This window comes from Struthio camelus, chromosome 1, assembly GCF_040807025.1.
Source record: "Struthio camelus isolate bStrCam1 chromosome 1, bStrCam1.hap1, whole genome shotgun sequence".
Lineage (NCBI taxonomy): Eukaryota > Metazoa > Chordata > Aves > Struthioniformes > Struthionidae > Struthio > Struthio camelus.
In genome coordinates, this window is record NC_090942.1 from 50,303,240 (window position 1) to 50,330,066 (window position 26,827).

Sequence of the window (26,827 nt, forward strand, 5' to 3'; positions counted from 1 at the left end):
CTACCTAGCAGTGACTCACAAGGGTGCTTGACCCACCCAATCAGGAGCCACCTGAAACAAAAGCCCCAACTCCCTCTGACCAGGGCAGCCCAGAGAGCTCGTTAGCAGCAGCCCCACCTGGCTAGAACTTCCCAGGAGAAGTTAAGTCAAGGTCCCCTGCAGGAGTCCTTGCCTAGCTCTCCCTTCCTGCTAGCAGCAAGCACCGTCTAGTTCCTTGGGGGTCCCCAGAAAGTCTCCACAACTTCCAACAAGGCCCACAAAAGGCCCAGGCAGAGCCCAGACACTGCTGCGCAAACTGCTGCGTCTGTTCACTGCCTCTGTTGGCTGTGCTCTCAATGTAGCCTGCCGTACTTCTTCAAGTCTAATTTCAATCTGTCTGAATTTGTTGCATACAAACTTACTGTTCATGTTCCCAGTGTGTGCTCTTCTAGAAAGCGGAGGATGAGGGTGAAGAATGCAATCTCTGTGCACAGAGTTTCCATTGACTCGCCCAGCAGAAATTTAGCACATCAGCTGCACTTGAGTTTCAAATGAGTGCCTATGCTTATCTAGATGAAGATGAATATTCATACTAAACAAATGTTGGTTTGCGTAGGTGGAGGTTTTTTATGTTTTATGGGGTTCTGCTTGGATGAAGTCTTTTGTCAAACCTTCTGTCACCAAAGATGTGCAGGTGTTATTTCCTTCTCTTAATTGTAGGGTGGAATTAATAAATAGCTCCATTTTATCCAGTGGGTCATTTCTTTCAATTGTTTCCCTATAAAAATGTATTAAAGCTCCCCACAAAAGAGGGAGAATTGTTCAAACTAGTTAGAGAGAACTTCCTACACTTTAACTGATAAGCAAAGCAGAAAAGGTCAGTGAAACAGTTACAAATAATTGAAGACCTAGCCATGACTCCTCAAGGATATTTGTTTTCATTGTGACCTGGGTCTCTGGACACTAGCCCTTAATATATTGAACTAGAGTATTTTATGTGATTGTGGAAATATCTCAAGGGGAGTTTTTCCTGTGCAGAATAAAGTTCAGTATTTCTCAAATAGATAATTTGACATGAGATATTTATTAGCCAAGTAAAATAGTGGGCTAGGTTATCAAAGATAAAGAAAACAGCTTTGGGTCTCATCAATGTTATGAAGACCAATGCAAAAGCATTGATAAATACTTTATATGTACTTTATTTATTTAACTGATACAAGTTTAATCTTTACATCTTTTTTTGAGTCAAACAAAGATTCCATGTTTTCTAAAGAAAACATGCTTTTTCAAATACTGTTATTACTTTTCCAAAACAAATGGATATTTTAGGCAAGAAGTAGAAAAATACGCCTGTCTCAGAGAGTAAAATATTTAATTAAATGAAAAGAGAATAGATGTTGAATTATATATTTTATTTATTTATTTATTCACTGTATTATAATTAAGTTTTAACACATAAAATTATTTAACTTTAGAATTCCTGAATTAAATCAACTGATTAATCATAAAATTATGGATTTTCACTGATCTTCTATTACCTTCAGAGCAGTTGTGGTAGTAATATATTTTTCTTCATATTGAATTACTCTGCAACTTATATTTGGGTAGCTAATGGGTTTGTCTTTTAGCATATTATTCTTTGTATCTGATTAATCAATTTCATTATTAATATAAATATTTCCCAAATTAATGAGATGTGAAAAAAACATGCATCTTGCTTAATGCAGCAATGACTTAAGCATTTGTCTTTAAAGATTCTCATGGCATATGGCAGTATTGGATTCTGCCAAAACTTAGATGAGGTTACCAACTGGCAAACGGGGTAGACACATGTATGCATAAGGTGTTTTGCTCAAGTTAATGGGATTACCATCCAGTCTGACGTCTTCAAGGGCCCTACGGACATAATTAAAATCTTTCATTTTGCAGAAAGTATCTTCATGCATCTCTTGAATGTTGTTGTTCTAAAAAAGAAAACGCAGAATATCAGGATAGTTTCTTGAAAATAAATTTTTAATCTCTAAAGGCCCTGAGAGATATTAGTTTGAGCTCAAGAAGCCGGATTGTGGCTGTAAGTGGCCAGCTGAGAAGTCTCCCAAGTAGGGGGAGTCTCTCAGCCAGTGTAAAGCTTCAGAGTAAAATAACTCAAACTGTGTAGCAGAAACAGTCTTTGCAGGAGGAACCTGGTAAAAGAGTAGAGCAATTCTGAGTCCAGGGATGGAATTGACCAATCTTAGTTAACTCTTGTTGAAGCCATCATGGGCTAGTCCAAAAATCATAGAACCAAAATTATCATCCTGACAGCTTGATATGCTTCAACCTGCAAAGCTATAAATCTGGAATTTGATATGTGACACATAACTTTTCCTCAGGCCCCCTCACATTACTCCAGCCCATAGCTGTAAATATACAGGGAAAGTTGAATACCTCAGAATTTATTTCTTTGATGTAAGTACCTCTTATATACTTTATCTTCACTGAGCTTTTCTTTGTGAAATGAAGCATTTTCAATGATTAAGTGCTAAGACCCAAGACTGTCTGGAAATTGGGACTAAAAAATGACCAAAAAATGTTCTTAAATGGCCCTGAAATGATGGCAATCTGAAAATTCTTCCTTTCTTACTTTACTTTGCTGCTCAGAAATTGGTACAGAAAAAAATCCAGCTCTCTAGCTTTATTGATCTGTAACATATAGTGCTGACTATTCATTTTATAGGCATAGCAAGGTGAAAACAATAGTCAGCTAACCGGTAGAATATTTCTGTAGATTTACTGAAGATGGTACATCATTTTTTCAAAGTATTTTTTTCTGCACTGTTTAATAAACAAAAATATCTTCTGATAATGGAAGGCATTGGTGAGAGAGTAGACAAAGAAGCAGAGATGAAACAGGGTAAAAGGAAGAAACCAGAAACAAAGGCAGAGAAAATAGGAATTACAAAAGATAGGAATATAGAAAGATGATGAATAGTATGTTCTAACACAAATGGAAGAGTCTGAATGAAAAAATGTTAACAATTGGGAATGACCTGTATTAGGAAAATGAATTACACTGGATATTGATACAAGCAATATGTAAAGTAGCTTTATTTGGGTATTTAAAAGGAATCCTGCTGAAGGATTTGTATGAGCAATATATGAGTGATTTCTGTTTTTGAAGTCACTTTGACGGGTATAGACCGATGTTGCTCTTGCCTGCTGTGAACCTGACTTTGGCTTGTACTAACAATAAATGCAGTATTTTATGTTTGAAAAAATATTATATTGCAAATTCTAATAATTAATGTTCAGCTGAGCTAAATTTTACTTTTTTCAAATATTGCAATCATTAGTCATTTGTATGTTTCCAACAATTTATTTAGTCCAGGTGAGGAGACTTTTGGATAAATAGAAGAAACAAAGCAGAAGATAATAGTTAGCCTTTCCAATTTTACTTACTATTTTAAAATGATACACAGAGCCATTGGTTTTGTAGCCTACCTGGAGATGAAGAACTTGGAGACTCTCAGGCAGTGGCAATGGAATGTGATCCAGGTTATTGTCAGTGATGTAAAGATATTGCAGTTCATGCAGATCCTGGAGGATGAAGGAGAAAAGCAGGGAAAGAAATGTATGCATGTTAGAAATTTTTGAAAGTCTAGCAAGTAATTCTGAAATCCATCACTGCAATAAGCAACATTGGGTACTGACTCATTTTGTTTCAGCATGGTGTGGATGAAAAGGCAGAAATTGGAAGATAACCATAGACTTTCACTTACACAGGCTGAGGCCTATTACTGTTAGAGATCAGCTGTATGGATTAAAATAAGGGGAAAGTGTCTTTGAAATGTATTTAACTAAAGCCTTCATTTCAGTGATGTTGTTGTAAAGCAAAAAATGTCCAAACTGTTACGTGGAAAGACTTCCTGTATCTAAGCCAAAAATAATCTCTGATATCCTTTTGAAAAGGTAAACCATGAACTCCCTTGGCATGGTGGAAGATGCAGATTGATCTGACAGTGTAGTGAGAACACCTGCAGAAAATCTGATGAGGAGTCAGGTGATGGGCAGAGTATGTGATAACAGTCTCGGAGTGTGCTCTCTACACACTGACTGAATCCCTATCAAGGCCGGATATGCGTATTCTGTTTTGTCAACAATGTCTAGCTGCTTCGTAGCTGCTAGCTACTCAAGGTTAGCACAGCTGAGGTAAGGAAATAGTTCTAGTAGAATTAAGGGGCCCTTATAATACAATAACTTGAGTCCTGCCTGTGCATCCAACCCATATGTCCAGCAACCTCCCATCAGTAACCCCTCCGTGTGGTTCTCGGGGCTCCCTGTGAAGTTTGGAGTGTGAATTCTTTATTAAATCTATCCTATTTAACCCCTCAGAAACCCTGAGTGTCTCTCTATACCACTATCCAACCCTCCCTTTCTCTCCTTGCAGTCACAGATAGCTATAACAATAATAACATATAAACTTGGCCAGGTAGATAAAGCTCAGTAGAATGATCTGATTTTTCCCCTTTTCCACATACAAAAGTTATTATAGTACCTACTTCTCTGAGTGTTGTAGTTCAATTCCTGTTGAAAAAATTCTTTGAGATATCAGGGTGAAAGTGTTTGGAAAATACGGAAAATCAGGATCGAGACCTCTCTTGGCTAAAATTAGGAGAGTGCAGAAGAAAAAGGTGGTAGGCCGAGTGTAAATTTGGGAGGCTGATTTTTTTTCCCATCCTTCCCATCACCAACACTCACTTTATGCTGGTCTAGGAAAAAGCTTCTAGTTCAGTTACTGCCACCAGTTGCCTCATTACTAAGCTATCTTCCAAAGGAGGAATTCAGAGACAATGGGTTATAACTAGCTTCTTAGAGGCAATTGAATAGTGCATATGAATCAGATCTAACGTATGAATCTAATCTATATTCTATTTAATGTTTCCAACACAGACTAATGACTTGAGATTTCATATGCAGTTAGGGGCAGCACATGACTACTTCTCCCAGCAGAACTTTTGAGGAAGGATGGTCATTCAGAGGTTCCAGGCTTCTTGATGTTCAAGGTGGGAAGAAAGTATATACATTTAATGCATACCTTAGAAAGTTCCCACATAGCTACATGGCAGAGTGGACGTGAAGAAAGGGCATCCATAACTTTGCCTTTTAGAAGTCCCTCCTGCCTACTTGTAAGGAGAGATCAAGCAGCTCTCTGAAGTCTGTCCTCCTGAGTATTTCTAGTAATGTGAGCAGCAGCTGGTGCATAGCTACAGCGTGCCATAGTGTGCTGCCTCGTGTGAATCTTTGTGCCAAAGAAGAAATGGTGTTCTCATTATCCAGCTGATAGAGGAAGACGGAGGAGCACTATCTTTATAGCCTTCCTGGCAGCCAGCACAGTTGTAGTGACTGTAACCTTAATGACTAAGTATAAACGAACACTTGGCTGCTCTTCTGACCACATCTTAGTTTAGTTTGGAGAGAGGAAGAAAAGATTTTTCCATCAAACCCAGACTTACTTTAAATGCCTCATTACGTATTCCCCTGCGACCAAGCCTGTTGTTACTAACATCGATGAGTGTCAAAGTGGATGGTAACTCAGGGAGTTGCCTTATTCTGTTTTCACGGAGCACAAGCTCCTGGAGTTGGGGCAGTCTCCGGAAGGCATCTTCATGGATCTCTGATATAAAGTTTGCAGTCAAATCGATCCTCTTTAAATTGCCTGCGGAGAAATTTGATACAGTAGCATGTCAAGAGGTATTTCTTGAAAGTTTTAAAAAATAAAAAGGTGAATAGTTTATTTAAATTACAAGTGAAGAGTCTTCAATCATCAAATCTATTCCTAGCTCCCTGTGTGATAGCTGTCTCTTTTTATTTAGTGCAATAATCCACATTTGAATGGAAGGGAAACATCTCCCCCTCTATTCTTGTTTCTAAGGAAGGGAAACATCTCCCCCTCTATTCTTGTTTATTCTTATACATCTTTCAGTGAAAGATTTCAAACTCAAAGATTTTATAATTTGTATGTATTCTGGGAATATTTTAAATTCGTTTCCCTTGGGAAAATAACAGTCAAAGAGAATTAGATATATTCTCTAGAAAACTTATCCTACGTATTTCTTTACTGTCAACGTTGCCCTACTGAAGTATAATGTAAGAAATTGGATACATTGACTTTTTGTTTTATTATACTCATCTTTCCAATCAAAAAAAACAAAATGAAACTTATTTTTAGAAAAGAGAATAGTGTATGAATATCAGTGCATTAGCGTGCATTAATTTCAAGTGCATTAGTGTCTTACTTCTAATTTCCACCCAAAACATTTTTCATGGTCAGTTTATTTTGTTTTATTACTTTACCATCAGTTTATTTTGTCTTAAATAACTTTTCTCCCTCTTTAATGTTTATTCTCTTTGTTTTGTTTATATATGACAATCGTGTCCCTTCCCCGTCTTCATCTTACTAGGCTGAGCAACCTAGCTCCTGGTTGTTTTCTTTCATGAGAGAATCTTTCAGTTTCATTGATCTATCATAGTAGTCTTTCTTTGCACTGATTCCAGTTTGGTTGCAGCTGACTCAAACTGCTCATAATATTCAGATAGGATCTTGCATGTACTTTTCACAATAGCCTATTTCAAATGAGATCGTATGGGTACCTTTTAAAGTGTCCTATACTTTTTATCATTAAATCAGTAAGCATTAACTACATAAAGTTAGGTCTGAAATACAAAACAAAGAATGTGGTTTCATTTTTAGAATGGCCTGTAGAGTAGTTCCTATTAAAACAGTGAGATGGTTAATACTTTCTAAAAATTAGACATCTTTGAGGAATCTCAAGTAGGAAACACAAAAATAGAAAAGACAATGTCCCCAAGCCACTTCCAATTCTGGCTGGTTTAAGCCATGAACGATTTAGGATTAGAAAATGTTTCTGGAAATATTTTCCTCCTTTCAATTTACTTAAGATTTCCCTAGATAATTCTAGAGTAAACCAATGACAATGTATTTATATAAATGTAAAAGTCCTTTCACCCAGATACTCTGCTAACTTTGCTAATATTTGAATATACATCTACCTGTCTTGTTTAGACAGAGAGTGCTTTCTAAAATGCTGCAAATATTCTATGATTTTTTTTAATCTCCTAATATTAATTATAAGTAGCAGCAAAAACAATCTTTGTTTTTACTAATTCTAAAATTTTTCTGGGAAGCTATATTCAAACTACTGACCTTTATCTTCAAAAGCAGCAAAGAATTTTTCCATGTTCATTTATGTGTATAATCCTACTGGGATTATACACAAACATTATATAGAGTGAATCACTATGCCTTAGATTAGTATAAACCAGAATAATAGAAATTAAGCATAATTGCATCAATGCTATCATCCATACTCAAGTTAGCAAAGTCATTCCTGTTGATCCTTCTGATTCTATTGTAGCGGGAGTAGAAGTACATGGTTTTCTTAGGCAATGGTGGAACAGCAGCAAGTTCACGATCATCACAGTAGACTGTGGTCCCTAGGCATGTACACAAAAGACAAGTTGGAAGGCCTACGAAAGAATTTAAAGGAAAAAAGTTAGTTTTGTATGAAAAAAAACACACAAAAAGAATACATAAATTGCTATCACAAAACGCTTGGCAAAGCACAGAATGGTAGGACTTTGTAGATGATCGAGTTCACTCCCCTTCTGTTTTGATCACCGTATCATACACTTGTACTGACAAAGTGATTAAATTCTTTCGTAAAACTGGTTACTTTTTTCTGCCTATGTTTTTTTAGAAGGTTGTTCAACTTACTTGTTCTAGTACAGTGTTTCTCAGACTATAACAATAGAATATTAGTTGGCAGGAGCCAGACAAATTCAGTATCCCCCTAAGCTGGCAACTATTTGCTTCCATCTCGATGGGGAAATGACATCTGGTGGTAATGACTGACTGTAAGAGATTACTCTAATCAGGGATCAGTTAACTACCTTTAGTTGCTGGCAATTCAGTTTCCTGTAAGTAGGGGAACATAATTTTAGATGTATCCCACTCTTCTGTGCGGAGGAACTGAACTGCCAGCAACTGAGGGTAACACACAAAGAAGTCAAGAAGTGCACAAATGCTTTTTAAAAGACTTGAGAAATGCTGTGATAGTTAGACATCAACTTCCAATACTCAGCCTAATTTTCTTCATGGACAGCTCATACTCAGTTGTTCAAATACCAGCCTTGTTCTCTAAGTTAGATAGATGCCACCTGATGGGCTCACTAGCCTTTATCTGCACCTGTTTCAATTTGTACTTTTTTTTTTTTATTTTAATAGGAGTGATCAGCATTGAACTTCAGGTGAGAATTTCCCAGCACCACCTTCCTATGTGGAGCTAGTGTGATAGCATGGCCTTGATTCCTCTTTCACTTCTTAGACTCTCTTCACTCTCACACTTCTTAAAGAAAAAAAGAACAAGCAGACCTCACAGTCTGTATTATGCAGGAATTCATGGGAGTTGATGTGAACTACTTAAGAGAAACCATGCAAATAGTAAAAACTATTTATATACAGTAGTGTGGTTCGTGAATGCACTCTCACAATTTGATCTTAAGCTTAAGCAGTGTAACAATTATAGATGGTACAAAGGTCCACTAATGCCATTGTTGGTGTGTTCGATTTTGTAGCTATGTTTAATTGAAATCCCTCCCAAGCATTCAACGATGCAGATCTTCTTTTATAAAACTAACCTGAAAAGTAGATAGTGATACTTAGTTTTATACTGTTTGTCCTCAGGGGCTGTAGCTCACTGTAACACTCCAAGGAGAGCGAAGGTGTTAAGTTTTAATGGCATTAGCAAATTAACTTTGATTTTCATGTCTTCTTAAATAGTCACAATCCAGATTTATGTATACAACATGTGTCAGTAAAACAGTCTTTTTTACTGTTTGATTAGAAGAATTAGATATAGGTTCAGTATTTCATTTTCCCACTTTTTGTATGGGTTGTCAGTGTACAATCCCTACATAATATTCAGTGATGCCTGTAGCTGTATAACTCCTTTCTTCCACAGTTAAATTGTATTAAAGAGTCAATCAATCAAAGAATAACGTATGAATGTGTCTATGTGAGGTGTGGAAGGAAATACATCAACATATTTACTGCAAAATTTTTTGAAAAAGAAATATCACAGATAAAGTAAGTAGTGGTAAGAGCTACAGTGACAAAAGAAACAATAAATTCTCGTTAGTAACTTTCTTAGGAGAAAGGAATTAATAAATTAATTACTTCTTATTAGTGTGGAAGGCCATAATTATGCTGACCTTTGTAGCTGCTATTCCACCTTAAGCATTCAGATATGATGATTCTGAAACTCATTATGGTTTCCTAAGTTTAGCTCTATAAATACTACTTCTGAATAATTTGTGAGGAAATGATATTTTTATACAGAGCTGTGGAGACAGAATCGCAATTTCCTTTGCATTGTTTTTAATTAGGTTTTCTGAATCAGAAATTCAACATCAGGAATAATCTCTCTTTCTATCCCTCTGAGCTAAAATAGGTTGAAAGCTATGAGTTAAAAAAACAAGAACACTTGGCTACCACCAGAAGTTTGTGAAAATAAAAAAGCAAGCCACTCCATCTCACTTATAAAATTGTGTGAAGATAGAGAAGTGATTTCCCTGTCTTCACACAATATCATTCCTATGATGATACTATTCAACTTACGTGAGAGTTGTGACATTGACTAGATGGTCCAAACGCTGTCTTGAGTAGGAAATGTCATTAGTTTCAATGTGCGTTGTCTTTTGACGCATTTTTTTCTTTGATTAAGGGTAGAAATCAGCATATCTGTGTCTCATCTTTTAGTGCCATGGAAGTACTTTCCTATTTCATGCTAGATTTTTCTTCTGCTTCTAAGAGATGACTAGTTGCGTGTTCTGGTTAGTTTAATTAAATAGTAGCATGATTCATGGATATAAAATGTGTTTTTCTCGTAGTCGAACTTTTTATCCTTTTCCTTTTTTTTTTTTTTTCCTTCTCTCTCTGATGTGGCTGTTTGCCTAGGCAATTGTGGCTATATAGTAGATTTGCCTTAATCTGTGTAAAAATGCCAGTTACCAACAGGCAGCAGTAACTAGCTGGAGGACAGTCCTCCAGTGGCAGGCTATATATGTAGTGTGTTTTAAGGCAAGACTAAAAAGCCAGTGACCAGAGTACTCTTTTTTTGTGAATCACTACTTGGGCATCCAGGGAAAAACATTTCTGGAGAGATGAGACTTTTCCTGTACTTTCCTTAAATTCCTTTAAAGGTTTTTTTTTAAATTAGCTCCAGGGAGCAGGCCTGACACAGGAAGAAAATAAATTTCCACACCTTGAACCATTCCAACAAATTTAGGCCTAAGTGAATGTAGAGTTCAGGATGTCTGCCTTTTTACAAAATATTGCAACATAGAGCAGCAAGAGAGTTTCTGCTTCTGTCCCTTTTCTGATCTTGGAGGAGTGTTGCTTGTCACCTTTGGCTGGTATAGGCTGAAAAAGCACAGGAATATGGGAAGGGTTCACACAAACGTCAACAAGAAAAATGAACTTGGCTTGGCGTTTCTGAGTCTTGCAGTCTTTTAGCCAGTAACAAGCCAAGAACAGCAGCAACATCTGACATGAAAATATGTTGCTGAAAACAACATGAAGACATAAAAAAGTCTGATTTGGTATGTTACAGTCTTGAGTCTCCGATCCAGCTCTTTAGTCCACACACTAGCTGTTTTGCATTCAGTGCTGTAAAAGGTTGACAGATAAAGAATTCATAATATGTTATATTTATGTGAAATGCTTTGAAACATCTTATGGTTTTCAAAATTAAATGAAATTGCATGGGTTTTTCAGAACTGTCCTGGGAAGTTCTCACTCCCATTTTTATTTGTTTTGACATCATTATATTTTTCTATTTGGTCAAGGCTCTGTAGCAATATGTATAAAAACAAGACTAGGAATGATTCATTTCTCTTCACAAACTTGGAAGCACAAACTCCTTTTTTTCATTTGTCTTCCACAGCACTCAGTTATGCTGCTAAAAGTAGTAAAAATACTCTTCAAGTTCTTCCTGTTGTTATATATTAATTGCCACACAACACAGAGACTCATCACAGCAGTGGATAACTCTAGTGAGCTTCAACTCCAGAATTTGAAGTAGCTGCTAGCAAATGTTAATTATTAGCATAGTGACGTTTGTGGGGTAGAAGGATAATTGTGTTTTAGAATTTTAACTTCCTTTTGAGATGTGGGAAGCTTATATTGGACTAGAGCTAGTCAGAAGAACAGAAAATCAGCTTCATAGGACATTTCTATTTTTTTTCCATTTCATTAGTTTCCTAAGTTTCTAATGTTCGTGGTCAAAAGGTCTTCAACATTTTAATTATGTTTTTATGAACCCATTTATTAAAATCATGTAACAAATTATTATAAAATGAAGATATCTGATAATGATATTGAAATCTATATAAGAAAAATGTAGTGGTAGCATTTGCCAACTATTGGCAATGTTGAAGAAGTAAAATTTTTCTTTGAAAAAATCTCTGTGCGCAGCCATTCTTGTTGTAAAATATTGTGGAAACATTTTGACTAGGTGCCTGTCTGACCTCAGAGCATTCATGATAGACGTGACAGAAATTTATTAAGAGAGGTACAGATTCATAAGCAGGCAAAGCGGGCTCACTCAGCAGTTTCTCTTCTCTACTAACCGTCGTGAGTTTGGGGTCCAAGAACACCAGACCCTTGTGCTGAAGAGCCATCGATTAATTTTGGTGTTGATGCTTCTTCCTCAGGTTCTTCTGTCAATGGCGCAGAAGAATAACTCTCTTGAGTTATAGAGGGTAGAGCCGTCCCAATCTCTGCCTGAGGAAAATTAAGAGGGTACAGGAAATGTTACTGTTTATATCCACCGGCCTCTGTTCCTCTAGCCGTGCTTCATTTTCTACCACTAGAGGTCACATGTGTTCTGAAACTTAGTGCTGTAGCTGCATTTTATCTGGCACCTATAACTAATTTTGACTGTATAAAAATAATTTATGAAACTCCAACAGGTTTATTCATTTTTCTCTCAGATTGTTTAAATGTTTTATTGTATACACACAGGAATGCACACCGCATATACTTCATTAATGACGAGTTGTACTAATCAAATGTTTTTTCCACATTTATTTAAAATTAAACCAGCAAGTTACTTTACCACTACATCTTGATTACCCCATGTTTCTATTTTTTTTTCCCCATCCAGGACAATGAATGACTGTCCTTATAGTACTTTGCACACCTGGGGTGCTGTTTAATTGTTAAATAATACATCCACCCCTCCAGATGTAGTGGGGTGCAGTTAACATTCCTCGTTTATCTAAGGCATCCTTAGCGGTAGGATTTTTAGAACAGTACCTTTCTCCGCAGTGGGAAGGCACTGAGACTGTTAAGCTTTATAAAAGATTTTCCTCCACTGCACCCTTCTAGCACAGCAACATCATAAAACTATTGAATACCTAGTTTTTCAGTTGACCTGGTCCCTATTTACTGCTCACTTTGTTGTTCTAGTGGGGAACTGGTTGTTGAAGTCTCTCACGTTTGTGCCCATAAAATCCAGTTGTAAAAGGTACAGAAAGGAAGTAGATTGCATCTGGACTGGGCAGGTAGTTAGGATTTTTTAAAACAGACTGTTTATGTAGACTATGCAAGTTAAAGGAACTAACATGAGACACTTGTCTTTTCCTATATTCTACTTCTTATGTGAGCTCTTAGCTTAATTATACAATGTTCAGCCAGCAGAGTTTAGTTTTATTTTATTATTCCTGGATGACATTCTCTCTCTTTCTCTCCATATATATATGTATTTCACAACTTTGGGAGCAAATACTTTACACTTTATAACAGGCTCTCTGGATCACATATTGTAACTATATAACATTACTAGCAGTACTATGCATCATGATCCTGGACTTCCCGGGAACATTTTCAATGACCATCTAAAACCTACTCTTTGCACAGAAGGAATTTGGTTTAAGTTAGATAGTGGCCATAGGTCCAAATATTTTGTATTACTTAGTTGCACTGAAGACAGAGAATATGGAAGCAATGTAAAACCTCACAGAGTACTCTGAACCTCACAAACTCAGACTTTGACTGGACATTTGTAAGGTTCTTTGTATATTCTTTAATTATACTGGAATAAGCCATAGATACTATTACTTTAAATAGAGTTTGAAGATTAAGTATACCCTGATAGAGTTAGTCGGATCATAACTTTGTAAAATGAATGGTGATCAGGTGAGCAAAAAGAACTTCAGCTGAACTCACTGAATAAACCGTTGGTGTAAATAAGACTAAGGATGAATCTTTTCACTTTGCGCAGAAAAACACACAATGTTCCCACCTGCAGCACTGACAGTAAGACAGCTTAACCAGGAATGGACTTGGGGACAAATCAAAAGAAGACTTTGAGATCAAAGGAAATGGGGACAGATGTTCTCTGAATGGAGGAAGCCTAGAGGGAGAGACACATTCCAGACTTTTATTGACCTAGGGTAGTACTGCACTAAAATATTTGCACATGCTTTCTAGTCCTTCACCAGTTTTATGGAAATCAACTAAAAGTCCCTGTCCTGAACTTTAGAACTTCGAAATCCAAAGAAATTTTGAGACCTATTAAGAGCTTCATGTACATGTTTTTTGTTGAAGTTCTACTGAAAAGTTTGTTCTGGAGAAGACTATTTTCAGGAGACAGGGTAAACGTGCTTCAGATCTAAGATAATGCTCCTTACCCTTGTCATGGGATTTGGGTCATCTACACTGACTGCCAAGCACATCTCTGAATATGTGAAGGCTTACTTTATTAGCTTGGATTTAGTAATTTGCTCTACACTTTGCTTTTTGTTGTTCAGGTGCTCTATGTTGGTTAATCACTGCAGTTGTTGGGTACGAAGGCAGAGATATGAACTTCTAGTAGTTTTGTTTTCTACCCAATAAAGGAAATCAGAAGATAATTACTAGACTGTCATCTCTCACTCTTTTATAACAGGATATTATTTGCTTTTAGGGACACACAATTGAAAGCCTCCCCATACTTTTTCTTTAACAAGGTGCTGAATCTGGCTTCTAGAGAAACTATTCCAAGCAGTGAGCATCAATATCTACTTAGTCTGCTGCACCAGTTATTATGATGATTTTTATGATGTAGCCATTTTTACACTGGAAACTGAGCAGGAGTTCACTGATGCAGGTGCGTGTCAGTCCCAAAACATGAGCAATATTTGCTTGCTATACATAGGATGGATTTGGCCAGTAACCTAGAGGTAAAAGTCTGTTTCATATTTTCAGTCATCTGATCCAGGCAGCTTTCTCTCTTTTACATATTTGATAGATCATGCACAATTGTAACAAGAGAAAGATGTTTCTTAGGCTATATACAGTACAGAATGGTCCTTTGTCTTCCAGATGTTTGTTTGGTTTTGGCAACATATACTTTTTTTAAAAATTGAGACAAAAATGTTTCTATATCATTTAATGATATTATTCTCTGAATTTTTTTTTTTGTATTGCATCTGATACTCGAAACAATATATTTTTCAAAATATTGCAAAGCAGGAAGGATATTGTAAAGAAATGCAATAAAACATGTTTCTTTTAGCCAACATATGCAAGTCTTCAAAGCACAGTCAGTCTTCCACAGCCAGATAAAATACATGGCATGAGAAAACAGTGAAAAGGAATCAAGTTACCTACCTTTAGCCACCTATGAGGTTCATAGTTACCCTACTCTGCCTTTGAAATCAATTGAGACAAAAGAGAGAATACCCATATAGAATATTAGCTGCTACAAAGTATAAGCAGAGTAATAAGCAGAGTAATATCTTTTCAAAGATTTATACAGAGAGACAACATTTGCCAATGTGGATGGCCAGCTTAGAGATCAGGAAGCAATGAAAATTAAAAACACAGAATCAAAACATATTGATAAGCAATGAAATGCAACTGGTAAGATTTAACTCACCTATCTTTAGCCATCCATGGGCTAGGCATCTAACTGAAGCCGGCCTCCTTTCACTGCCAATGGAGAGAGAAGGGAATCTCTGGAAAACAGCTCCTCCCATGTATCAGACATGCTTCTTTTAGGTACTTGTCTCTCTCCATTGACAGAGAAAAAGGAGGTGAGACAAATGTAAGGGTTTTTAAGATTAGAAAAAATCTGTGAAAAAAATTAGAAAAAATCTGACCTGTGGAAAAAAACTTAAGAAGACAGAGTGCCTACAGGATAGCAGTCAGCAGAGGAGGAGTACAGAATACAGGAACCTGTGTGAGGACCATGAATTCACATAATCTATACAATGTAATAAAACACAGGAGATAAAGAGGTTTAAGGCAGCAAGGAATAAGGCTGGAAGATCAGCAGTTGCCACATTTTACTTCTGAGGTGGTTTCATTCCAGTGGTAGATGTTGATTGTTTTATGTCTAAAAGATTTTGGTAGCCTTTAATATCAAAGTTGATATATTGCATACAATAACTTTGAATGCACAGAGTCCACTGTCTCAATGCTTCTTTTACTACAGAAACTTTGCTTTAAAAATCAAACAGAAGTTTGCAACTTAAAAAGAAACATTATAAATGTGAAGGGACACTTGTACCACAGATTTGTCTGTCAAAAGAAACCAATTCCCCCACAGCTGTTCTGAAACTACCAAAGCTTTCTTTTTACAGGAAAATGTCTAATTATGGAAAAGGATTTTGGTTTCATTTCCTTTCCAAAAGTGGCTCATAATTGTTTCTTTTTCTTTGCATTTAAGGTCTTCTTTTCTCCTTCTATGCTATCTTAAAAATAAATTAATTTGTAAACCAGGGAACCTGAAGGAAATTGTGTGTTAATGAAATAACTGTTTAGAATACAAATTCTGCAGCTCAGATAAGTTGTCATATGCTTGTACAGAATTATATAAACAATAAGTTGTGTGGGGAAAGTAGTATAATAAAATTCAGTGCGAAATGTTGGAGAATTGATTTTACCTACTCACACTCATTTTATCATAGGTTTTAATCATTCACACATTTTTACCCAAGTACTTTCAATTGCCTAGACGTGTGCCCAAGTGGTCTGGCCAGGATAGGATGACTTGTGTTCGGCACAGAGCACAAGGGATACAAGCTATTGACTCCTTATCACACCTCTGGTGTTCATTTTCTTGAGTGGCAATGAAAACTACGGACTGATATTTTATATTCTTTAGGAGGCATCAGCTGTTTTGGGGTAGTCTTTTGCCTCAGAGTCATGGATGCTCCAGCCTCCATAAATCTTAGGCCAGGTTGCTGCCCATTTCCTCCTTCTGAATAAGCTTGTTTTCATGATGAATACCACAGAAAGAAATGTTATATATGTTATGTTACAACCTTGTGTCCTGTCTGCTCATGGTTGGATGCAGGGTCTTTCACTGAGAAGTCATCTATGCTGTAATAATTTCAGAGCACAGGCGCTTTGTTTTTGGCATAAGCAACACATTCCTCAGTTTTGCTGCTGGGACCAGAGTTCTGGTTGGGTATAGTGTCCTTCATTATCAATGCATGCCATTCCTGTAACCCTTTATCCCCACCCCCTTTTTTTAAAATTATTGTATTGTTTCTGCTGGGGCTTACACACACACACACACACACACACACACACACACACACACACACATTTCCCTTCATACTTCATTTTGACCAATCCTAATATTTCTGTTACAGAGCTCTACAACTGTAACTCACTCCTTTAGAAATTAATATCTGTGGCTTCTACCTTGGAAAACTTAGGTAGATTCTGATATTCTTTTAATACAACTTTATTAAGAAACACAAGTAGTCTTTTTATCACCTTCACCACAGAGTTTGTTAAAATTTCTGGTATCAAAAGCAAGTTTCTTTGTGTCATATCTGATTTTAGTTGAGTAAAAATACTCATGCTGCACAGCACTTCTACAGGGATTTCACTTACCAATTCTGTTGTCTGAGAATGGATAAAGTCCATATAAATGGAGGTAATCTGAATTTTCATCAGGGTAAATGAAGTCAAACTCTCATTCCACCATTGTACTTTAAATTACAGATTTTATTTCTAACATTTTGGTTTGAGAGCTGTGTAAAGTTTAAGTCAGCCTACAGCAGGCCTTTTTCTTGAGAACAATGATAAATGATAAAGTTTTACAAGGAAAATAATATTTTGAAGAGAGATATTATGCCAGTTTTTGAAATCAGAACAGGGCCTTTGCACTGTTAGGAGGCAAAAAAACAAAACTACTCACAGCTAGTGAGAAGCTTAAGAAGATCTCTCCATTAGGCTACAACTCTTGCTGATCCAAGGCGAAAAGTGAATTACACAACCAGTTAAACATAGTTGGAGATCACTTAGAAGAGCAAACTGTCTACCAGGAACATTACCAAGTGTCAAGAAGCTGCCTTAGTTTGAGTCCTAGAGCTCTCTGTAAAGAAGAGCTCACTGCCTCATGCGCACTTGGTCATGTAGTCTAGGCAGGTTGCTCATTGGTGGAGCTGAATGTGCTTAGACTCCTTAGGCTCCCTGTGTAGTCAGTGGAGGCAGATAGTTAGCTCCTGATGATGATTCAGCCTATATATGTTGTGAATTAGCTTCCTGAGGTGCCTGTCCATCCACCTTTGGCTATAAGGGAGTCCACATAGAGGCCACATTTCTGCAAGAAATCAAGGCCAAAGTGTGGTCTCAGACCTGCTCTTCCCCTCATTTCTGCATCTCACAGTGCAGAGATGTTTCAGCTGATTCAGTCCAAACTGGTACATGCATGTGACCCACAGTGATACAGATACAGTGCTCGCAGCTGCTACAGTGCCAGGACCAGAAAGTTTTCTGCTAGTTTGGGTGTATCTTCACAGGCAGAAATTTCATGTGGGATATACAACTGTCCGAGTTCAGAAGTGTTTATTAAGCTACCTGTCTTGCATCTAAGGCTATCTATTTTCCCTGTATATCAGGGAATGAGGCATTCCTGCATCTAAATAGTTCGGAGAACCCATCTGCTAAATTTACACATCTATTCTGTACTCCATTTGAGTCTAGATGAAAACAAAGGCACTTGTTCTCCATCCATCCAAGAAGCAAGAGAGCCGAAATATAGACCATTAGCCTGAGGAGGGTGGCACCCAAGCATATCTGTTCCAGGAGGTATCCTAATCCCCAAATAAGGGCCAGAGGAGAGTTTGGATGAGATGTTGAAACAAAGCAACGGTGCATCCAAAGGGGCAAATAATGGCAGGACAAGGAGAACAAGCCAAAGGAAACCTGATTCTGCAGCATAATACAAAGACAACTGAGGCCTGGGACCTTTTCAAAGGATGATTTATGTCCTATACGTTAGATAGTCATTGAATATGAACAAAGATAGAAATGACTCAGAGCAGGGCTCAGAACCGGAGCACTCTGCTTTCCCAGCTGTGTGGACCATGATCTGGGGGTCTAAGCACAGGGAAATGTTTTGAAGTCTGAATCCTCTTTTGACTGATTCTAAAATTGTCATAAGTTAAATGGTTTTCAAATGAGATAGAAGCGTAGAAGCTAAACATATTATTAGGCTTGTCAGTATTCTGAAAATAATGTATAGCCATTGGTGAGTATGTATATGTGCAGTTACCAACAATTGTTGGTAATTTTATAAAATATCTGTATCTTTGTGTCACATCCCATATCGGTAGGGATGATGCATATTACTTCTATTTGGAAGAAGCAATAAGGCTGGAAGTCTGGAGAAAGGTTTGCTTAAGTTATCGGGGAACTCAAGATAGCAAGCATCTACTGTAAGATTTATATAATGTCACTATAGAGTTTTCGCAGTTAAAAAGACATGCCAGCACTTTCCTGGCATTCTTAGAGTAAGTCTGAAGTGAGCACAGCTAGACTGTGGCCTCTCTACCTCCTACTCCGTCAGCTACAGAGTCATTTTCGCTGTTTTCTTCTCTCCTTCTGGCATTTATATGCTTGCCTGCACAATATCCAGACCTAATAGAAGGAATGAAACCTTCTCCTGTCATGGATCAACCTTGAATTTGGTGGTTAGATGCCTCTCCTGGGAGATGGGAACTATGTCTCTGAATACGTCAGACTGAGAAGAAAACTGAATCAACTGTTCCAGTCCTTCAGCAAGTAATCTAACCATTATTTCATGACATGTAAAGTGACATATCTGTCCCCTCTGTCACAGGAATTTCAAAGAGAGTGATAGATGTGTTTAAGCACTGAGCCCCAGCTTGATGAATTTAAGTGCCTTAGACCAGGACACTTACTTTGAGAATCCCACTCAGTCTGAGGCAGGAGGAAGGATGCAGTTACTCAGTTCAGCCATGACATTCAGGTAACTAATGCCATGCCCAGTATCAGAGTGTACTATGATACTTAGTACTTCGGTACTTAAGAAAGTTTTGCCAGTAAATTTAGTCATTATAACATTTCAGGCTAAGTGGGTGAGACTACCTCTGATATGACTGTTCTACTGGACTTAGGGAATAGCATGCTATTTCAAATCCTTCCTTTTTGCCTTGTGCTATTTTTTCTCTTTGCTTTTGCTGTTTGATAAAATATTTGGAACATCACTCAGATATTGCATGACTACTTTTTAATCCAGAGAAATGTTTACCTTTTGTGGAGACATTGGTATAAAAGCATATGAACAGTTCTGAATAGCTGAGTGAATGCAAGAGCTATAGTCAAAGCCTTCCAAAAAAGAGTAGGCATTTTCTTATATTGGGATAAAGCTCCAGATGACAAATTTAATTCTCCTATCAGCTGCGTAGCTTCTGACTTCCACATTAGTTCTACAAATCCAAAAAAAATTTTAAGTGCCTAAAATTTAAAAGTGCATATGATGTGTTCACTAAAGTCATTGCATATCCATCTTGATCCTTTTTAATCAGATGCCTGCTATACAGGTATAGTCAGCAGCCTAAGACTCCCTCAGCTCTGAAGATGTGAGAGGGAGTTCTTGCACAACTAAGATCCAACTTAATATGTGCTATGGTATCAGCAGCGATGCTATGTCTGCACCTGTGCGTACATATGCAGACATAGCATCACTGCTGTTGTATGTGTGTGTCTGTATGTCTCAGGTTCTGGGCTTTGTTCAGGCATCTAAATATTCCGATACTAACTTGATTCAAATCTCAACAAGCTAGTGCAGCATGAAATATTATGCTTTTACAGTGCTTATTTTTGATTATTTTGAGGATCCATACTTCCCAGCTCACCTATGCTGTGTCCAGACCCAGCCCAATCTGTGTTAAACCCCCTGCATTTTTTGTTGCTTACTCAGTGCTAGGACAGTTCCTTGCTTTGCAGCCTCACTGATAGCCTGTTTCATTGGAGAAAATATTTTTCTGGTATCAGTTTCCTTTCATTGACTTTTTTTTTTTGTAATTTAAGTTCTTTCCTAACTAAGGGAAATGGACTGATTTTGCTTAAATAGGCACTGTAATCAGAAGTTTGCAATAGAATTTTATTAGGCTTCAGCAGCTAGTGTATGTAGGAATCCGTTTCCACAATCTATTTTTTCACATACTATCCAAATAAAGTTTTAAAGTTTTAATTTCAAAGAGGGAAAAACTCTGAGCTTTCTATTTATCAGTGAGAAGCTTACTCATACAATGAATGCCTTTGACAGTCTAGCTTGATTGTATCCATTTTAAGGAAGGAACTTTGTCTTCATATATGTTTGCAGAGTAGTTGGAACAATGAAGTCCCAGTTTTGACTGGGACCTCTGGACACTGCCATGATATAAATATTCATTGAAAATAAGAACAAAATTTACTGTGAGGAAAAGGGGTGATACAGCAGTTCATATTTATACTGTTGTAACTGTTAGTTTCAGAAGATAAATCCAACACAAAGTTTGTAGGCAGCCTTTCAGTGACACTCCTTTGTAGTCTCTTTCTCCTTTAGGACCTCAAAATTTCTTCCTTGATTACAAGCTTTCTGTTGCATTGCCATTTTCCCACTATCTGCGGTTAATACTATTCTCTTTAAAGTCTCTTTAAAAATATAAATTTTCATTCTGAGTGATGAATTACTTAAGGTTTTTTTTTTTTTTTTTCAGTAACAATTGTCCTTTGGATGCAAAGCCTTAGCTAAGACTTCCACATTTCACTAACCTGGGAACCTGGAAACCTCACCTTTCTTTTCTCAAATCTGACCCATCTAGTCAGTGATGATGCATAGCTTTGATTCAAGACTCAGTACAATTCTCCTAAGTAATTCACGGCAATGAGTACTTTTCCCTTGCAAAACCTTTACATTAAAAATGAGTTCCACATGAATATATTGTATACAATGAAAACACTGTAAGAAATTAAATAGATCTGTCAGTGTTAGCAGGCAGTGCTGGAACACCTCAGATTTCCATTATATCACTTTTTCAACCATTAAAGATGCTCTAAAACTTATGAGAAAAATAGACCCAGATAGGTTTCATGTGGAAAAATATCAATAGCCATTGCCTGGGTAAAGACATTTGCAGAAAACTGCTCACAAGCCACTGAAGTGTGTGTGTGTGTGTGTGTGTGTGTAGACACACATAAACTTTATTTTCATTTTTGGCATACATATTTCAAAAAGGAAAATTTCCAGAGCATGAGAAATAGAAAGGAACTCATGAACTTGAAGGAACTCATGAACTTGGATTCCTTCTTAGTTAACTTTACTAAGCTAAAATTTCAGTTCTCAGTCCGAGGTAGGTGCCTATGGTCCCTCTAAAGCTATTTGAGCAAGACAGGTATTCCAACAGTGTAATTCATCCCACTTATTTTAGACGATTTGTCTTAGGATGCAAACATAATTTTAGCCAGATGAGATGAGTGGGAGGAATTCCTCTTTAAGTACCTTTAGGTCTTTTCTCCTTTTGGTGGTTATGCATTCAGTGACTAATTACAGGACCCACTGGGTTCTGAAAAGGACGTAACTGATACAGACACTTTGGCTCAATTCCTTGAGTACATAGGTGCCTAACTCCAATTGAACTCAACAGGAGTAGTTCATTAGAATTATCCTGTCTCCTAGAACCACTAAAAATCAGTTGGAAATACAAGCTTGGAAAAGTTTTCCCTTTTCCTAAGAGTCAAAAAATGTTTTATACTCAGATGATTTATACTTACACTTAACTGAATTTTAAAATCTTAAATTGAAGACAGCAATGACAGAAAATGTTATTTCAGTTTTCTCCACTATTTCAGAAAGCTAAGACATGATGCAGAGATCTTTAAAAGTAAATAGAAATCAGGCCTCTAAAGAGTTATTGCAGACTAGCTGGATCGAATGAAGGTCTGCTGTTTGTCTGGGTCTCTGCGGTACTGCTCATCATTTAAGCTATGCATAATAAAAACTAACCTGTGACCTTGTATAAATAGTGGGTTTTACACATAGAGCCACTTGTGTAGTTCACATCTTTATGATAACAGGATTTCAGGGAGGAAAGTAGTAATAGTGATTGAGAACAATTTATTTTATTTAAAACCTGAGTGATGGCAATATTGTTCAAAGTGGAATGTCTAACAGATAAGTTTTATTACTGACTTAGGCAAATCTATAAAAGCTACTTGATTTCTACAACACCGACCACTCTGCGCTCTCCTGGTTTTTGAGGAACTGTGAATACTTGGGCTTCTTTTGGGTTGTACATGGTAAAAGGAATGTAAGCAAACAAAGATTTTGGCTAAAGGTCTGGGAAAAAATGGCTCTCACAGGGAGGTCTGTTCATCTATAAAGTAACATTCCTTCCAACTAGTCTGATGGATGACTCTCACTTGAAGAATTTTAAGATGACTGGCTGAACAGCTCAGTAATGGGAGACAATGCTGCTCTGGAAAGGAGCTCTACAAGAGAAAATAGAAAAGCTTTTTGGTCTGTGGTTCCTTTTAGATTAAAAAAAAATAAAAAAAGACACAGGAGTCTTGTCTTATCTTTGTCTTCCACTGCAGAAACTTGGAAAGGGGGATCTTTCAGTGTCATGGGATCTCACAGAAAGAGCACAGCACAGGGGAGTCACACCTGGCATTGAGTGTATTACTAAGAAATCTATTATTCAGATTAGAAGATCTCCATGGCAGGACACATACAAAATAATCAATGGTAATGCTTAGCTTTGAGAGCTTTGCACAGAGACTTCCAGTACAGGAAGCCATCAACATAGGACTGATATGATTTCATTTTTAGAAGCAAAGAAAAACACTGGAAGTGTTACATTGGAAGTGTAACTTATTAATCAGTGTGAGGTAAAGACAGCACGGATATTCAATGGGTGAAGGCAATGGCGACGTTCTCAGGGAGGAAAGCTCAGATGCATGAGTGTGTAAAGAGCTTTATTTCTGCATGGCATAGGGAAGTAGGCAAAAACAAAATCATTTCTTTAGGGCAAGATTCTTCTTGATCCTTAGATAAGAAAATGGTTTTCCTCCTAACTATAAGGTTCAGATCCTAGTACAAATTTTCAGATATTTTTTTTTCTCTTCAGTTCTTTGGTTTTGATCTATATTTATTCTCAGATTGTTTCTATTTGTCCTTTGATTTCCAGCCTGCTGCTCAATGTTGATCTCACCTTTATGAAAAACTGGTTACTGTCTCTCTTACTGCAATTATGAATCACTAAAAGAAACAAATTTTCATGTATTGTATACTATAATATATGAGAAAGCACTGAACTAGCACTAAAGAGCTAAAAATTTAATAGTGAAAAAAAATTATTGTTTAAATGTGACATTTGTCAGTCTTCTATGATGACCATTCTCTTCACATTCAGTCATGAATCCTGTGCCATGCATATATCACCTTCATGGAAATTTTGCCTGTATTTAGCAGTAAAGTCAAATTAAAATTAATTTGATAATTAAGTGATCCTTCTTCCATTCTCATTTTTCACTTCCTGTGCTCTTCTTTTTCTTTTTTCCTTCTTTCTGTCTTCTTTCCTAATAGTAGTAATAACCACTAGCATTTATGGCTTGAAAGGCTTGTATTTAACGTATCTATTATTATAAGAGAGAAACTCAGGGAACAGCATTGCACTACTTCATTTCATGGGGAATCCTAGGTGTCCTATCCCAAATGCCTCAGTCCCTTGTCCAAACAGATAAATCACCAGGAGAATCTTCAACATAGCTTATGTCAAAGCGAGGAGAGCTGGGAGAAGCATAATAGTTTCTGCCTGCACTCTTAAAGGTTAGAACTGAAAAAAGAAATTCAGAAAATATTTTGGCCATATTTGAAGAGCAGAGGAAAATATGCATCAGGTACAGTGTATTATTAGCACAGAAAACTGTTGATTAACCAAAGGCAATAACAACCACAAGAATGGACTTGTGTAATAAACGTTTTCATGGCCTCCAAAAGCTCATTGATAGCTACTGCAATTGTGCACTTTGGTAAACAGATGAATAAATGAATCAATAAAGTTCTGATTACCTCTAACTGGTCAGACTGCTCGTTTTCAGCATAGACAAACGGTTGGGGCAGCTCGCCAAGTGGTATGTCAGAGAACTCAGAAGCATAAATTACTGTATCAGCGATGGGTGCAGCACCAATAGACTCAAAGATAAAAAATCCCAGAAAAATATTTACAAAGGTCTTCATTCTGCCTTCTTTTCTGAAAGGGAGGAAAAGGAACAAAATGTGGGTAATCTGGTAATTGTAAAGAATCTATGAAAGTTTAATCTCATAAATATCGTACCTCCACGCATGCAATAATGGTTCTGATGGGTAAACTCTGTTGATTCCTGATGGCTGAACAGTTTATTCCATTTTATTTCTTGAAGAGTCCCCAGACCAGAGAATTTCTGCAGCCTGCTTTGGCCCCACTAACATTTAGCTCAATTTAGGAAGAACCTATTGAATTTTACTATTTCAGGACGATATGAAAACAAACTGGCCTCAGTGAGAAAAGATCTGAAAGGGGAACATATCTTGATGTTTATCCCTTTTTGTCTCACTGTGCCTATTTCAACTGCACCATTAGAGAGGGTATTTTGAGAAGCTAACCAAAGGCTACATTACTACGTTTTTGTGCATATCACAATAAATCGTCTTTTGAAATGTCCGATAATGTAATTTGATCTTTCTCCTTCACCACCAAAAACCAGAACTAGAAAATACTAGGACCTTTTTCCTCGCTTTTCCTAGATGAGCTAAATCAAAGTACTTGTTCACCCACTAGCTTTTTAGCCAGAATGTGTCATTTTAACTGGTCAAAAAGTGTGGAATATTTGAAATATCAGTTCTGCAAAGTTCTAGGGGAAAAATAAAAAGCAATTTATGTCTTCCACAGCGCTATGAATGACAGTATTCTGCATTCTGCATTCTTTCTTTATCCAGTCAACACCATTTTTTGAAGTAGTGTGAAGTGCTGTCATAGTCCAGTCACCTGTTCTCCCTACTTGGAGAACTGAATTGTAAAATCAAATCATCACCAATTTAAAAGTTCCATATTTTAGTAAAATAGTAGCAAATTCACACTAGACTTGAATATTAGCATTCATTCATTCCCTCTCCCTTGTAAGGGGTGAATTCACTATTATCCTATGAGCTGCCTGACACAAAGCTCTATTCAGAATTCTTCACTTATACCTTGATTTAGCTACAGCTCCCACTTATTTCACCAAAAGCACAGACAGTGATAATGAGCAGTGCATAAGCCTAATAAATTGTTCACCTGATGTGATGCCATAATACACACAAATATTACATTTTTAAACTGTAGCTACTTAAAATAGATTAAGAAATGCAAGAAATGTTTTTTGAATGTGTGTACTGAGAAACGAGCTGAATGTTAGCTTCCTGAAAGGAGGTCTTTATGAAGCTGGTTTAGGCATTAGGATATGAAATTCCTCTGAGGATGGTCAGCAACACAAGGCATTCATTTTTCCCTCATTTGCTTTATTCAAAAAGACTTTTCAGCTGCTGCTGGGAGAACCTAGAGTCACATTGGCTTGTCTTTGAGCAGACTTAGTTGAATTGCACCTTTCAGTATTAACTTCCAAGATTACTAAAGGTTTTCTGCTTCATTACAAAAAAATAAGATGCAACCAGTCTCTGAAATATACTGAAGTATACCGGAGTTTGTTTTTTTCTGTGTTTATAATTTCTGATGCCTATTTTTGACAGGACTGCTCCTAGTCTTGCTTTTCTTTGGCTTGTCATTTATCTCAAATGATCCAGCTATGAAGGATATTATGTATTAACCCCAAATGTAATACGAACATATACTAACATCAGGTGTAATTTTTTTCTCTGAATAAACAATTCATGAACATAAAATTACTCATTATTCAACATTATTTAAAATTTGCAGGTTTTGATTATTAAAAATAAGTTTTACATTGCCTAGATATAAAAGTTTTTAAAGATTATGGGGCTTTAATAGTACTTCATTTTGTATATATAGACAAATTTAGCAACAATATGAATATATATATATATATATATATATATGTGTGTGTGTGTGTGTGTGTGTGTGTGTGTGTGTGTGTGAAAATGCTTCCCTTAAACTATGCTTACAGTATCTGTGCTAACTTGCAGAGTTTGCATGTCTCTGTACTTTCCTTATGTGTAATATATTGGAACATGCTGTAATGATATTGGCATCTGCAGTTGCTGTAAGATCAAATATTTTGATGAAGATTAAGTACTCCTCTCACAGGAAGGAACTAAGACATATCCAGGGAAAAATAAATAATTTCCTCAGTTTGCAGCCTTTGAATCAGTATTTTGCATGATAAAATAAAACAAATATTATAAAAATATTTCCAGCCTTAAGAATCCGATTAACTGGTCTAAGAAAGAAGTACCAAAGCTTACCTTTTGCTTCCAATCTCTCAAATGGCAAAGAGTTGCTC

At 36.7% G+C, this 26,827-nt stretch overlaps 1 protein-coding gene across 1 annotated transcript; it reads right to left on the reverse strand.

The window, feature by feature from the left end:
- Window positions 1-1,045: 1,045 nt before the first annotated feature.
- EPYC (epiphycan) lies at window positions 1,046-26,827 on the reverse strand. Its single transcript, XM_009674561.2, has 7 exons — window positions 26,790-26,827; window positions 24,402-24,582; window positions 11,668-11,821; window positions 7,348-7,506; window positions 5,472-5,674; window positions 3,460-3,555; window positions 1,046-1,943 (listed from the first exon to the last, which is right to left on the reverse strand). Exons 2-7 carry the CDS (start codon window positions 24,567-24,569, stop codon window positions 1,773-1,775), a joined length of 951 nt encoding a protein of 316 aa, XP_009672856.1. The 5' UTR covers window positions 24,570-24,582; window positions 26,790-26,827; the 3' UTR covers window positions 1,046-1,772.